The sequence below is a fragment of the Phaseolus vulgaris genome, chromosome 7 (genome assembly GCF_051622355.1).
Source record: "Phaseolus vulgaris cultivar YP4 chromosome 7, ASM5162235v1, whole genome shotgun sequence".
NCBI classification, from domain to species: Eukaryota; Viridiplantae; Streptophyta; class Magnoliopsida; order Fabales; family Fabaceae; genus Phaseolus; species Phaseolus vulgaris.
In genome coordinates, this window is record NC_143504.1 from 43,980,686 (window position 1) to 43,993,303 (window position 12,618).

Here is a 12,618-nt window from a genome sequence, read left to right on the forward strand (position 1 = left end):
ATTGTTATTTAATTTTGGACGCATGACAAGAGTGGTTCCTTCCTGTTACTTTAACTTGTACAACGATCATCATTGAATCTTAGTAAATTCTCGATAAGTTCAATTAAATAGTTATTGCTGATTAGCTGTGAAGCGTTGCTCACAAGAAATTTTAACAAGATAACGCACGCGTAATTGGTGGCAAATAAAGTGGAGAAAACTGTGTAAAGGAGAAAGAGAATATGTATCCCCTGCAAGTTTGAAAGAACTAGTAGTAGGAATGGAGTTTCATAGACCTGAAAGCTAGGTTCTATGGCTTGAAAACCCATAGAATAATGATCTTCGAAATTAAGAAAAGTTAAAATCAACTACATTTTGATGACTTGCAGTCTTGTACAGAAAACAAGAAACAAAGAGAATGGTTTTAGTGTAAAGAGTGAGAGAACCCGCTAAGAGGAAGGATCTGGCAAGAATGGCCCTTCACTGGATTTGGTTCTGCTTCAATTATCCTGTCTCTGCAGTACCAAAGTTATGAACCCCATTATCTTTTTGGCGCCAATTTGAATGAATAAAAAATAAGTTAACTATTTTGTTCTGTGCATACCTTTAAAAGTGCTCAAATCATGTAGGGCAGTGGTAGAAGTACTGCAATCTTTGGCGTCATATTGGTTTTCTTTTACATCTTTCTTTTGTTTCAGCCTTTCTTCGAAATCTTTAACCTTGTTCTTATACTCTTCATTCTCTTGTTGAAGAAAATCTTTCTTCCTATGTAGCTCAGCATTGTCTTTTGTCATTTCGGCAATTTCATACTTTAACCGAGCATTATTGAGACAAGAAGCTTCTTTTGTTTTTAGATTCCATTGCAGCCGTAGGATTTTTTCCTCTAACTCAATTTTACTGCGCTTGCAGTCCTCCAACTCTGATGTAACTTTCTCAGTGGTTGAGATTCTTCGAATGTAAGATACATTCTTGGCCTTCAGCTCTTCAAACTCTAAGGATAGCGTCTGATATGAAGCTTCCAATCTTCTGAATTCAAATTCTGCTTCATACAGTGATCTCTTCAGGATAAAGATTTCATCCTGAAGCATTTCTGTTTTCTGAAGTTGAACTTCTAGTTCAAATATTTCTTCAGTTGCGTGTAGCCTCTCAAGTTCAGAGGCTTTCAGTTCTGCTTGGAGCCCTCTAACAGTACCCTTCAGTTTCTCCTCATTTGATTTGACGGTATCCAACAAAGCAACTACGTTTTCATGATTAACCATAAGAGTTTCTTGGTTTGCCCTGGAGGCTGCAAGCTCTTCAGTATTATTTTGCATCATGACTTTGTATTCAGCTTGAAGATTATCAAGCTTGGCTTCATGTAGCCTTACATTCTCCTGTTCTTGTTGAAGAGCAGCTTCAATCATAGCTTTATCAGCACATAAATCATAGACCTCAAGTACAGTATTAGAAGCCATCCTCTCGTGTCTATCATAGATACCAGATATCTGGTCTCTTAGGTGTTCAACCTCTCTCTGTAAGTAACCTACCTCAGCTGTTTTTTCTAAATTCATATGAATTAAAAATTTCTCTTCATTAATGAACTTTTCATCTTGCTTTCTGCTTTCCTCAAGAATGCAATCTATATCTACATTTATAGTTTTTTCTTTCAAAGCAATTTCTTCCTGCATGGAAGTAAATTGGTATTTCAATTCTTCAACTAGTTTTAACATATCAGAAAATGCAATATAGGATTCCCCCAGTTTAGAATCCAATACTGTACATTGGCCATGCAAGTCCAAGTTTTGCATTCTTAAGTCATCATTTGTTGTTTGAAGAGCTTTAGATTCTTCAATCAATTTTTCATTTGTAGCTTGTAATTCTAAGTTGGCTACTTTCAGAAAGCTGCACTCCTCGTGAGCTTCTTTCCATTTTTTCTGCATGCTCTCCTTTCTTTTCAATTCAACTTCTTGTGCCTCATTCAATTCTTCCATTCTCCTGATCTCAGCCTGGAGATTTTTTACAACATTTTCAGTATTCTCCAGTGCCAAATGAGTTGACTCCTTTTCTTCAATCAAATGTCTCATTTCAGCTTCTAAGTCAAGAACCCTTTCAGATAACTGTACCTTTTCTGCTTCTAGTCCAAACAAAACATTGCCTTCATCATCACAACTTTCAAACGATGGATTCCTTACATGATTTTTGCTAGAACCAACCTGTTGATTTTTAGTGTGTGGTGGAGAATCAGACATCAATTTTGCCTGTATATTTCTCAATTCCTGACTAGAAATGAGGAAAATATTTTCCTTTACACTGCAATCTGTAACTTCATTCTGATGTATAGTACCATCTCCGATTTTTCTACCAACCAACTCATCTTGAGAATTAATCTTGCACTCAAAGGAAGTAGTTTCAAGAAACTTCTTCAACAGGATAATGGTACATAGGATTGCCTCAGTCAATTCTTTCAAATCTATTTTTCCTGCATCTTTTGAAAGATCTGATAAACTGAAACAATTCTCATTTTTGGTCAATGTCATTTGACCCAGAAGATTCTCTTGACCCCTCAATTTCTCTACTGAAAGCTTCAGCTGCTTATATAACTCAAGGAACACTTCAGTGATGTTGATGGTACTACTATCAGAGCAAAACAGCGGAAAGTTAGAAGAAAATGAACTAGAAATGATCAGATTCTTTCTGGACTCTCCATGCTCACAATATTCAGCTTCAAGATCTTGCACCCTTTGTGTTAAAGATAAGATTTCATTGCCAAAAGCATAAACACCATCAGACATCTTCTTTTCAAAGTTGATGATTTGTTTCCCTTTCTCAAACAGCCTACTCCTCCATTTTGCCTCATTTTCTTCTAATGTTTGAGACATAAAACATCTTGCAGTTTGCATCTCTTGATCTTTGTCAATCAGAATTTTCTCCAGAAACTGGATAGTACTTTCCATATTTTTGTGCTTCTTCTGCATAAGTTGGTGCTCAAGTTTCAAGTTCCGGAATTCCTGTAGTTCAATCCCTTCATGCAGGCATCTTATTGCATTTTCGTAAGTGCCAAGATCAGCATCTGAACGAGAAAACTCCTTTTTCATTTTCTCTGGTAGCACTTCTTTGCTCAAACTAAAATCCTCTACCTCACTGTCTTCAAGCGCATGTCTATTAATTCCATCATCTTGAAACGGAAAGCAATTCATTGATAGACCAGAAATCTTCATTTCCTGCTTTTCTTTTATCTTTTCTAGTTTCTGTAGAATGGAAACAAGATCAATTTTTGGCTCCTGAGTTTTCTTTATCAACTCCAACTCACAATTAAGTCCTTTCTGATAGTTGATCTCATCCTTCAACTCCTTTATTGTATTATCCATCTCTTCTATCTGGAGCTTAAGATTTCTGCTATCATTTTGCTTTATCGTTGAGGTTAGCAGTTGAATTTCATCCTTCAATGTATTGATCTCTTTGCGTGATACTGACAACTCCATTTCAAGTTCTTTTTTATTCTTCGATTTCTTGTGTAAATGCTCTTGCAGTCTCTCCACATCAACCATCAACTTCGTAGCATTTTCTTCCCACATCTTTGCTTCACCATGAAGTAAATCAATGGTTACTTGTGCCACACCCAGGAGATCATTAGATGAACCAACACTCCTTGTCAACCTCGTGTCACTAGCATGTGAAACTTTCCCAAGCTCTTCAATTTTTCCTTGAAGCCGTGTCCCTGAACTTGAGGTTACTGGGGATGAATCTATTGATCCGGAGGTATCATATAGTGGATAGTTGCTATTTTCGGAGTAAGTTGAATATTGTCTCTCATTCATATTCTTCTTCAATCCACTGACATTACTTTGTTGGGGGAACTTCCCTATCCAGAAGGACAAGGAGCTCCCAGTGTCGTGATCTGAACATGTTGCCAGTGGACTTATTCTCTGTAACGTAGGAAAGACATTTTATCAATTTATTGTCTTAGAAGAAAGCCAACTTGAACAAGAACTTATCAAGAGAGGAAACAGTACAAAAATTAAAATGAAAAGGTGATTAAACTACGGTAAAAGAATCTAGTTAGACATTAAAAGGGAAAATATACTTGTATACACTCTGAGAGTTATGGGAATAATTAGTATAGTTCTTTTAAAAAAAAATGTTAGATTGGGACCTGGAGGTTTGCACAGGTGCACGTGAATATATTTTTGTAAGTATCATGCCTAATGATTTGAAGCAACTAGTAGGTTTGCTTTTATGAAAGTAGCAGGGTGTGTTTCAGATAATAAAGTGGAGACTAATTATTTCAAGGGAAAAGAGAAAGCATAAAAACGAAGGAATTGCAATACTAACACTTTTGCAATCAGTTTCGCTGCACACCAGCTGCTCTAACTAATTGTCCACACTTTTCGAGTTGATTTCTATGTTATGTACTGAAAATGATAGTACTTGATGACTTGTACAAAAGTACAAGAGTTTTCATTTACCAACTAAGTAGAAATATTGAACATTCCACTACTAGCATGTACAATTGATTGGCTAAAGACTGAAGCACATAATATTGGAAGGTATAAAAGGTTGATTACATGAAAGTTGATTAACTAAACAATCCACATACCTTGCTGCTGAGTTCTCTTCGATGATATGTATTTTCTAAACGGTCCCAATATGAAGATCCACTAGTCCTGCTGAATGTATTGTCAGATACATCAGATATACTGTTTACATCATCAGAGCAAACACTCATTTCTTCCACTAATGAATTTGCTTCCTTCCTGTGTTATTCCATAAGAATAAACACATGAATATATTTTTTATAAAAAACAAACATAACTTAAATCAGAATAGTTATTCTATAAACAGAAGACCTGTGTTTGCTTCTTTGGGTCAAGCATTGAATTTTAACCTGAAGAAAAGAGAAAGGATAAGATTTTTGACAGTTGTACAAAAACTTGGGTTGTACATGGAACAACTGATGGTGGGAAATAGTTGTAAATTTGGGATGCTAATTGTTTCCACTTGGTAAAGGAAATATTAGAGTGTGTTAGGTAGTAGGACTATAAAATGTTTCTCATACCTAGTTAGTGATACAAAACCTTGAGCTTTAATGTAATAGCTAAGTGAGAATCCTTATTACTTGGTAGAAGAAGTGTATTATGAAAAGTTTTTTTTATACTCATTTCTTTTAGCTTAAAAATATGAGCAAAGAAAGAAAGAGGAGAGAATGGGAGACAAGGGGAAAGAGGGGTAGATACAAGAAATGCAAGCCAGTTTTTATCTAAAAGCAGCAATCATGACTTTAGACAACAATCTAAAACCTTTTATTAATTTATAGATGTATGAATTGCATCTTAAAATACCTATGATCTGGATTTGTTATTGAGTATTAAAGTTCACTAGCAATTGAAATTAAGATGCTGTTCTTAACCACTGAATACGTTTTCAGATATTTTGGGAATCTTGGAGGTATTTGTACAAAAACTAAGCAACTTAGTTATCAAGTACTGTATTAAAATTCACTGGTAATTATAAAAGAAAGTATAAAAATGATGGAGTAAAACTTGGTGAAAACTGGTAATAGCCCGAGGTTATTAAGAAGGTTGTTGCATTTAATGACGTAATTCAAGAAAGAGAATTCTTACTTGTAAGATTGTCCCATGGGAGCAATGTTGTCTCAAAGGCAATGATGCAGTACTAACTTCTGGTTTAATGTAACTTGCTAAGTTAATGGTAGCCTCCCCAAGGGTCCCAAATCTTGCAGATCCCTAATAACCATGCAATTTCAGGTTCAGTATGTTATACTGCACAACATTTAGGGTGACCAAACACACTGCTAATAGGAATTTACCTTAGCACCAATAATGAATAGATTAAAGGTCAAATCTTATGATATGTTCGTATAAAATTGTTTTATACCACATATTAAATAAACAAAATGAAATGTGAAGCATGCTGACATATATAATCAAGCAATGAATGTAGCCAACAGACCATGGCAACAACAAGCTTAAGGAGGAAGCTTTCATTAGGTTGTAAAAGATCATGAGAAATCCACATGGTACTTAGCATGGAGTCTTCCCAATGACACTTTCCATTTTGTACTGATGCTTTGCCAGACTTGGCTATGGTTTCCCCTGTTTCTACAGAAATAATGGAAACAAAAATATTGTTCCACCCTTTTTCTATCTGCAAGACAATAATAGTAATAAGTTACCAGGAACCTTTTTACTACTAAGAACTAGAGTTAGAGAAAAACCTGCAGAGCCTGGAAGTCAAAGAATTTGAAATCCAATCTCTCCTGGCATTGATCTCTGCCATGCCTGCTCAAATTGCATGCTTTCTTTTTCCCCTTTCTATCCTTCAATTGTTTCCCGTTCTCATAATAGGCTTCAACACTGTCACATTGAATCATGTCATCTCACATAATTTCCAACAATAATGAGATGTGCCGAGCTTACATAATAACAGGAAAGAAACATGTTCTTCCCTATACAATTATTTATATATAGTATAACTAACGATTCACTTTAACAAGAAAGAAACTTGCTTAATTTTGGATTCTGATTTAGAATCATTGTGGATGTGGTTATGAATTATACCTTGACATTGACATGGCCCTTCCACTTGTATATGCAGTGCAGAGAGTAGTTAAGTGTGATATTAGCACAAAGGTAAGTAAGTTGTGAAAAAAAACAAGGTTATATAGAAATGGTGCTAACTAACCCGTTCCTTAGACGGCAAGAACTTCAGAAAGCAGATTTGAAAAAAAGTTGATTGAATAATGAAGTGAGAAAGGGAAGTAAGTAGTTATGATTTGTGATTCCATGCGGTCCAATGGTTACAAGTTTCGGTTTCTTCCTTTTCATCACTTTCAAAGATGGATGCTATGTATTAAATTGCCTTACATAATATTTATTTACAGTTAGAAGTCAGAATTATGTATTGTAAACGATTTAAAACCTTATTTGTAAAGTCTTAAACCATGGTTTAAGCAAACTAGACGACTTTTTTTGGTTTAAATTATGGTTTTAAGCCTTCCAAACACAAAACCACGTCAAGTAATTTTTATTTATGTTTTAAAATATCGCTGATTCAAAAATGAACCATTCAATATTAATCGATGACAAACGTGATTCGGAAAGGAAATTGAGCTAATGAGTTAAGTTTTCTCACAAAAATTAGTCATCAATAATGTTTTTTGATAGCTATGACACATTAATGATGATCAATATATATTCAAAACTTTGAATATAAATTGGTAGATAAGAAGATTACTGGAGATCGCAATGTTGTGTCTTTCATACCATTGAAGAGATATTAACAAGAAGGATAAACTAAAATAACTTATATATATACCACTTAATTTGAAAATCTTAGTTTTTATGATTAAATGTATTTTTTTAAATTATAAAGTAGTTGGTAGTTAATTAGATATTAATTTAAAAATTAGTTTATAAATTTTTATTAATAATAGAAAATTAGTTTATTAATTATTTTTTTTCTCTAAAATTAGTTTTCATTCAATATTTTTTATAAAAAAATATAAATAAATCTATCGTTTTCTTATATGATATTATTATATTTTATTTTTTTTATATAAATCAATAAGTATTGAAAATATATTACTGAACAAATTATATTGAGTATACAATTTCATGCCAATATATACATTATTGAAATAAACATTAAAAAGTGACTGTTTCCTTTTAAATGATTTAAAAATTATTTAATAAAACATATTTAAAAAAAACTCAAATATGTATTTATATAACATAAATAATTTGTAGGTAAATTATAAGGAGAATCGCTGATAACTTTCCTAGAAAAAAAAATCCAAAGTAATTCTGCTGATATACTAAATCCGTAGCAAAGGTTTCACAACTAAGTACACAGAAAAATCAACAAGTAATTTTTACGGAAAATATTGGTGAATCTGCACGAAAATTTCACAAATAATTTTTTACTCTATAATTTTATTATTATGTAAATAATACATGACTCTATAAGTTTTAAATTTAATTATTATTTCTTTATTATAATAATATTTAGTTTACAAAATTTAAAAAAATATTATTATATCATATATTTGAATTAATGGCTTGTTCTAAAATTTGACATATAAGAGCAATGATATAATTAATTTTAATTGGGTAAATAATAACGAGTTAATCTTCACAGTAAAACCTATAAACTTATATTAAAAATTTATCACAATATAATATATTATTTCAATTACACATCTGGTATATGAAATGCAATCGTATTTTATATATCATAACCAGGAGAGTCATTCTTACTGTTGCAATGAAGTAGCGAAGATGAAGAAAAAGAAGAATAATAAATGTTAAGATGCAGGAGAAGAAGAACCCACAGATCATTAGTGTTCCATTAAAGTCAGTACTTGTTCTTTAATCTCCTCTAACTCTTGTCTCATTTGTAGTTTCTCTTCTTCCTGTTTTTGGAGTGATTTATTTAATGCTTCAATTTCACTTCTTAACGCATCCACATCCTTTGCCTTTGCATAAACCTTTGATTGTTGAAACAAATATGTAACGCCAAGACCAAAACTCTTTCTTTTGATCTTTACGGTTGAATCTACCCTTCTACTTAAGTCAGATGGAACATCATTTTCAGACAATCATTATCAACTTGATTCTCTTCTGTTGTAATCTTATCATGAGAAAAACAGTGGAGAATAGTGAAATTTGGAATAAAAAGATGACATGCAATGCAACACACCAAGAGAGAAGGAGATTATGGAGAATGACTGCATGATCTAACAAACATTCAATTTCACCAAGAAGAATCTAGACACAAGATGAAAATGTATCCAGAAGCACCCAGAAGAGTTCATAGTGCTAAAACAAAACCAGTCATGATATAGAAGGTGTAAACCTAAAACATTACTTAATTACCTTAATTTCTTCAGTGGACTTCCGTACAAGGTGCTTTAAAACTCCTTTAAAACAAAGTTGCATGTCAGTTTGACAAGTCTTATATAACTACAAATAGACAACAAGACAAGAGAAGACGTCGTGCAGAGACACAACACAATGAAATAAAACGTTTGTTCACCTTTTGCGTAGTCTTAACTTGGCTTTACTACTATGGCTTGAAAGTTTTAACTCATCATTGTTCTTCCTCTGAAAGCTTTATTTCATCACAGAATATTGAAACCAAAACATCCAACGTCAATTCTGAACACTCCAATAAACAATAACAATATCTGATTTGAAGAAAATTTTTAACTTCATTGCTCCAACACAAAAAAATAAAGATATAATTTCACACACACGTGGATTGTTGACCGTTCATCTACATTTACATCCTGGCATTTAGTGATCAAGAAAGTACAATTGTTCATGGTGAGGATTTAGGGCAATATGCTTGGAATTGACAAATATGTACTAAATTAGGGCTAAGCTGCTGATTTTAAAAGAAATATGCTATTTTTATATGGAGATTCTTGACAAGAAATTATTGCGAAGAAGAAAGTTGTAGAAATATTCAGAAATGCGTTTGTAGTATAACGTTGTGGGGGAGAGACTCACAAGGTAATGAAAGAAAGGGTATGGTGAAGAATACGTTTCTTGAATTCATCGTTTGAACTTGTCACTGCCTCTTGCCTTTGGGTTAAAGCCCCCATATCTCTTTTTTCCTTCTATTATTTCTATTTTTTCATTCCAACACTTCTGTGTACAAGCCTTCTTTATATATAGAACCTGTCCTTGGCTTGTGATGGGTGCAATTGGCATAGGATATTGTAATAAGTTTTTCGAACAATTTAATCAAATACTTGTTTATTGTAACCTAAAAACGATCAATAATTTAAAAATGTTGTAAAACTGACTATTATATAATCCCTTTTCACTTGTTCATGTAATTACCAAAATTACAAAAATATTATTGGGTCACATTCATCTATTTTGTCTTTTAATATGAACTTTTCTTTTAGTTTTTTTTTTAACTCCTCCTTTCTCTTTAGTTGTCGGTTTTCTAATGCAATGACAAAAATGTCTATTAAAATGAGAAAATAAAAAACAGTAAAATAGATAATCATTTAAAATTACATTAAATTACTTTGGGTAAATAAACTTTAAATTACTATTATAAAGAACATAGAGAGTAAAACTTTTGAAATATGATAATATACAAAGTGCAAGGGATTAACATGGAAAGGCATCTCACAAAATATAGATGCAACGAACATCAAGTACACATACAAAAATTTCTGTTATTTTTTTATGATAATTAATGAATTAAATTACATAAAACATTTCAGAGATGTTTTAAGAGATGAGATTACTATAGATAACTTTTTAAATAGATAAATAATATAAAATTTATAAATGTTGTTTCTTTATTTTATTAGATTTTTTTTTAATTTTAATTTATTTGAATTTTATTTAAAATAAGTATAATTGGAATATTGTTTCTGTTGATAGAGTATAATCCTAAAAAGATAATAAGATGATAATTAACTTGTACCGATTATCAAAACTTTTATTCTTAGTATAATTTCCTTAAGTTGAATTGTTCATGTGTATATGTACTGGACACGAGTGCTCGTGTGCTTGGGAACTCTATTCAAGTATTTGGGTATCGTCAACTCGGCTTTGACCTCAAAAACGGATCATGGGCTCGGTCCAATTTCATTGGTAAGCCCGCTGGTGAATAATTAGAATAGAGAAAATAATAAGTTTGGTCATATATTAATATAAAGTTGTTAGTTAAATATATATATCGATATATATTAAAGCTGTTAAAATAGAATATATGTGAATATACACTGAGTTGTTAGTTAAATAAATATATGCATAAAACTGTTAGTTAAATATATAAAGCTATTAAATAAGTGGAGAGCACCCGAGAATAAAGGTGCACGAAATTCTTTTCTATTGTTAGCATAGTTAGTAAAGGTGCCCGTGAACATAATATTTTCCTGTTGTTAACACCCAAACATGAAAGGTGCACGTGAGCAGTGGTTTTCTGTTATTATTTTATGCTTTCATTAGAGATTATATTCTCGTCAGTGAAATATGTTAGAGAAATAAGTATAAAAGGGGCTTGAGACCCCGATAAAGGTATGATGTTTCTGAGAACTAGAAACTGAAATCGAAGTGTGATCAACAGGTAGAATCCCTCTGTTCCAATGGAGCGTTGTTCCAGTACGTCAAAAGGAGACAAACTAGAAGCAAAGTTTGTCCATCCAGTCAACCTGAGGTCAATCGACAAGAACAATATATATTATTTCTTGTTGATAAAAAAAATCTCAATATATCCAATATATGTGTCAAAGAATAAAAAATTTATAAAAGTTTAATATGGGATTAATAAAATAGATTAAGGGATCAAGTAACTTAGCTAGGGTTATAGGAAAATCTGACCAAATTTAGGGCATTCGTGAATTATTTTCATGTTCTTCCTATGTATTATATATTGTAAATATTATATTAATACAAATTTTAGTTGTTGATAAAAAAAATCTTGATTTGAGTAAGTAATGCATTGACTAAAGGCTTAACATGTTGTTTTATTAAGAAGAGATATCAATATAGGGTTTTATACTTGGGATTCATGAGAGTTTAGCGAAGTTTCTAAACATGATAAAAAAATGTTTGCTAATAAATATGTTACTTCTAAGTAAAAGAAGTTGATTTTAGTATCTATTTTAATTATATATTAAACTAAAAATATGGATGCAAGAATTGCATGTATAAATGTGGATGCAAGAATTACGTAGGAAGCATTAGGTGTTTGTATTAATTTTAAAACACAAGTGAAGTGATGTGTTTTCTGGTGAAAATATGTTTTTTAAGTTGATAGTATTTTTATGGGAGTGTTTATGGTATGGATACCTAAGATCATATTGTTGTTCAGAGTCATAGTTATTAAACACAAAATATTGTTTAATAGTTGTTTTAGTTTTATTAATTAATTTATTTTAGTTCTTGTTACTATAAGAAAATTATTAATATATAAATTTTATTAATAATAAAAATTATTTAGATATATGTTGTAGTACGTTACATGATATATAAATTTGCATAATTTAATTGCTTTTATAAAAATATTAATATTTAATTCTTTATAAAATAAAATATTAAATATTAAAGAAAATATATTATTATCTCCCACTCTATATAGGTAAGACTTTTTAAATATATATCATTACAATATACTTTACAAATTATCTCTTACATTATATTTTTACTAAAATATCCTTAATTATTTTATTATAAATGATATAAGTTAATAATATATTTTCTCGTCTCCTAGATGAAGAAAAAGACTAGCACAAATTAAATATTAGGTAGTATAAAAAGTGAGATAATGAGCCATAATAGTTTTAAAATTTCAAAAAGCTAATATAAATTTTATTATTTTTAAAATTTTATATTTAGGGAGGGACGTGGTGTTTTTTAATAAAAAAATAGAAAACATTTTTTATTTTGATTTTTTTAATAAACAGCCTTAAAATACATTTTAACAAATATTTTATATTGACAGTATGCTAACATATATATTACATATTTTTTTTATCGGCAACATATATATTACATAATCTACCTAAATTCTATATATACTAGTATAACTTATATTGACGATGTAAATATTATATATATATATATAAAAGATGACTTTATATTAATTTAAAAATTATTCTTTAAGAGAATTTTA

The 12,618-nt window shown here is 30.9% G+C and overlaps 1 protein-coding gene across 3 annotated transcripts; it reads right to left on the reverse strand.

The window, feature by feature from the left end:
• Nucleotides 1-205: 205 nt before the first annotated feature.
• LOC137829637 (uncharacterized) lies at nt 206-9,599 on the reverse strand. Of its 3 annotated transcripts, XM_068636487.2 has the most exons (8): nt 6,537-6,625; nt 6,194-6,332; nt 5,929-6,123; nt 5,580-5,702; nt 4,806-4,843; nt 4,556-4,712; nt 584-3,884; nt 206-494 (listed from the first exon to the last, which is right to left on the reverse strand). In XM_068636487.2, the coding sequence occupies exons 1-8, from the start codon at nt 6,548-6,550 to the stop codon at nt 484-486; spliced, it is 3,978 nt and encodes a 1,325-aa protein (XP_068492588.2). In that variant the 5' UTR covers nt 6,551-6,625; the 3' UTR covers nt 206-483. The 3 variants fall into 3 exon arrangements, 1 of the variants encoding a protein (XP_068492588.2); XR_011084053.2 differs by lacking the exons at nt 206-494; nt 584-3,884; nt 4,556-4,712; ... (3 more) ...; nt 6,194-6,332; nt 6,537-6,625 and adding exons at nt 8,184-8,607; nt 8,853-8,896; nt 9,013-9,087; nt 9,489-9,599; XR_016523587.1 differs by lacking the exons at nt 206-494; nt 584-3,884; nt 4,556-4,712; ... (2 more) ...; nt 5,929-6,123; nt 6,537-6,625 and adding exons at nt 8,853-8,896; nt 9,013-9,079 and having other exon boundaries at nt 6,269-6,332.
• Between the last annotated feature and the right edge of the window lie 3,019 nt (nt 9,600-12,618).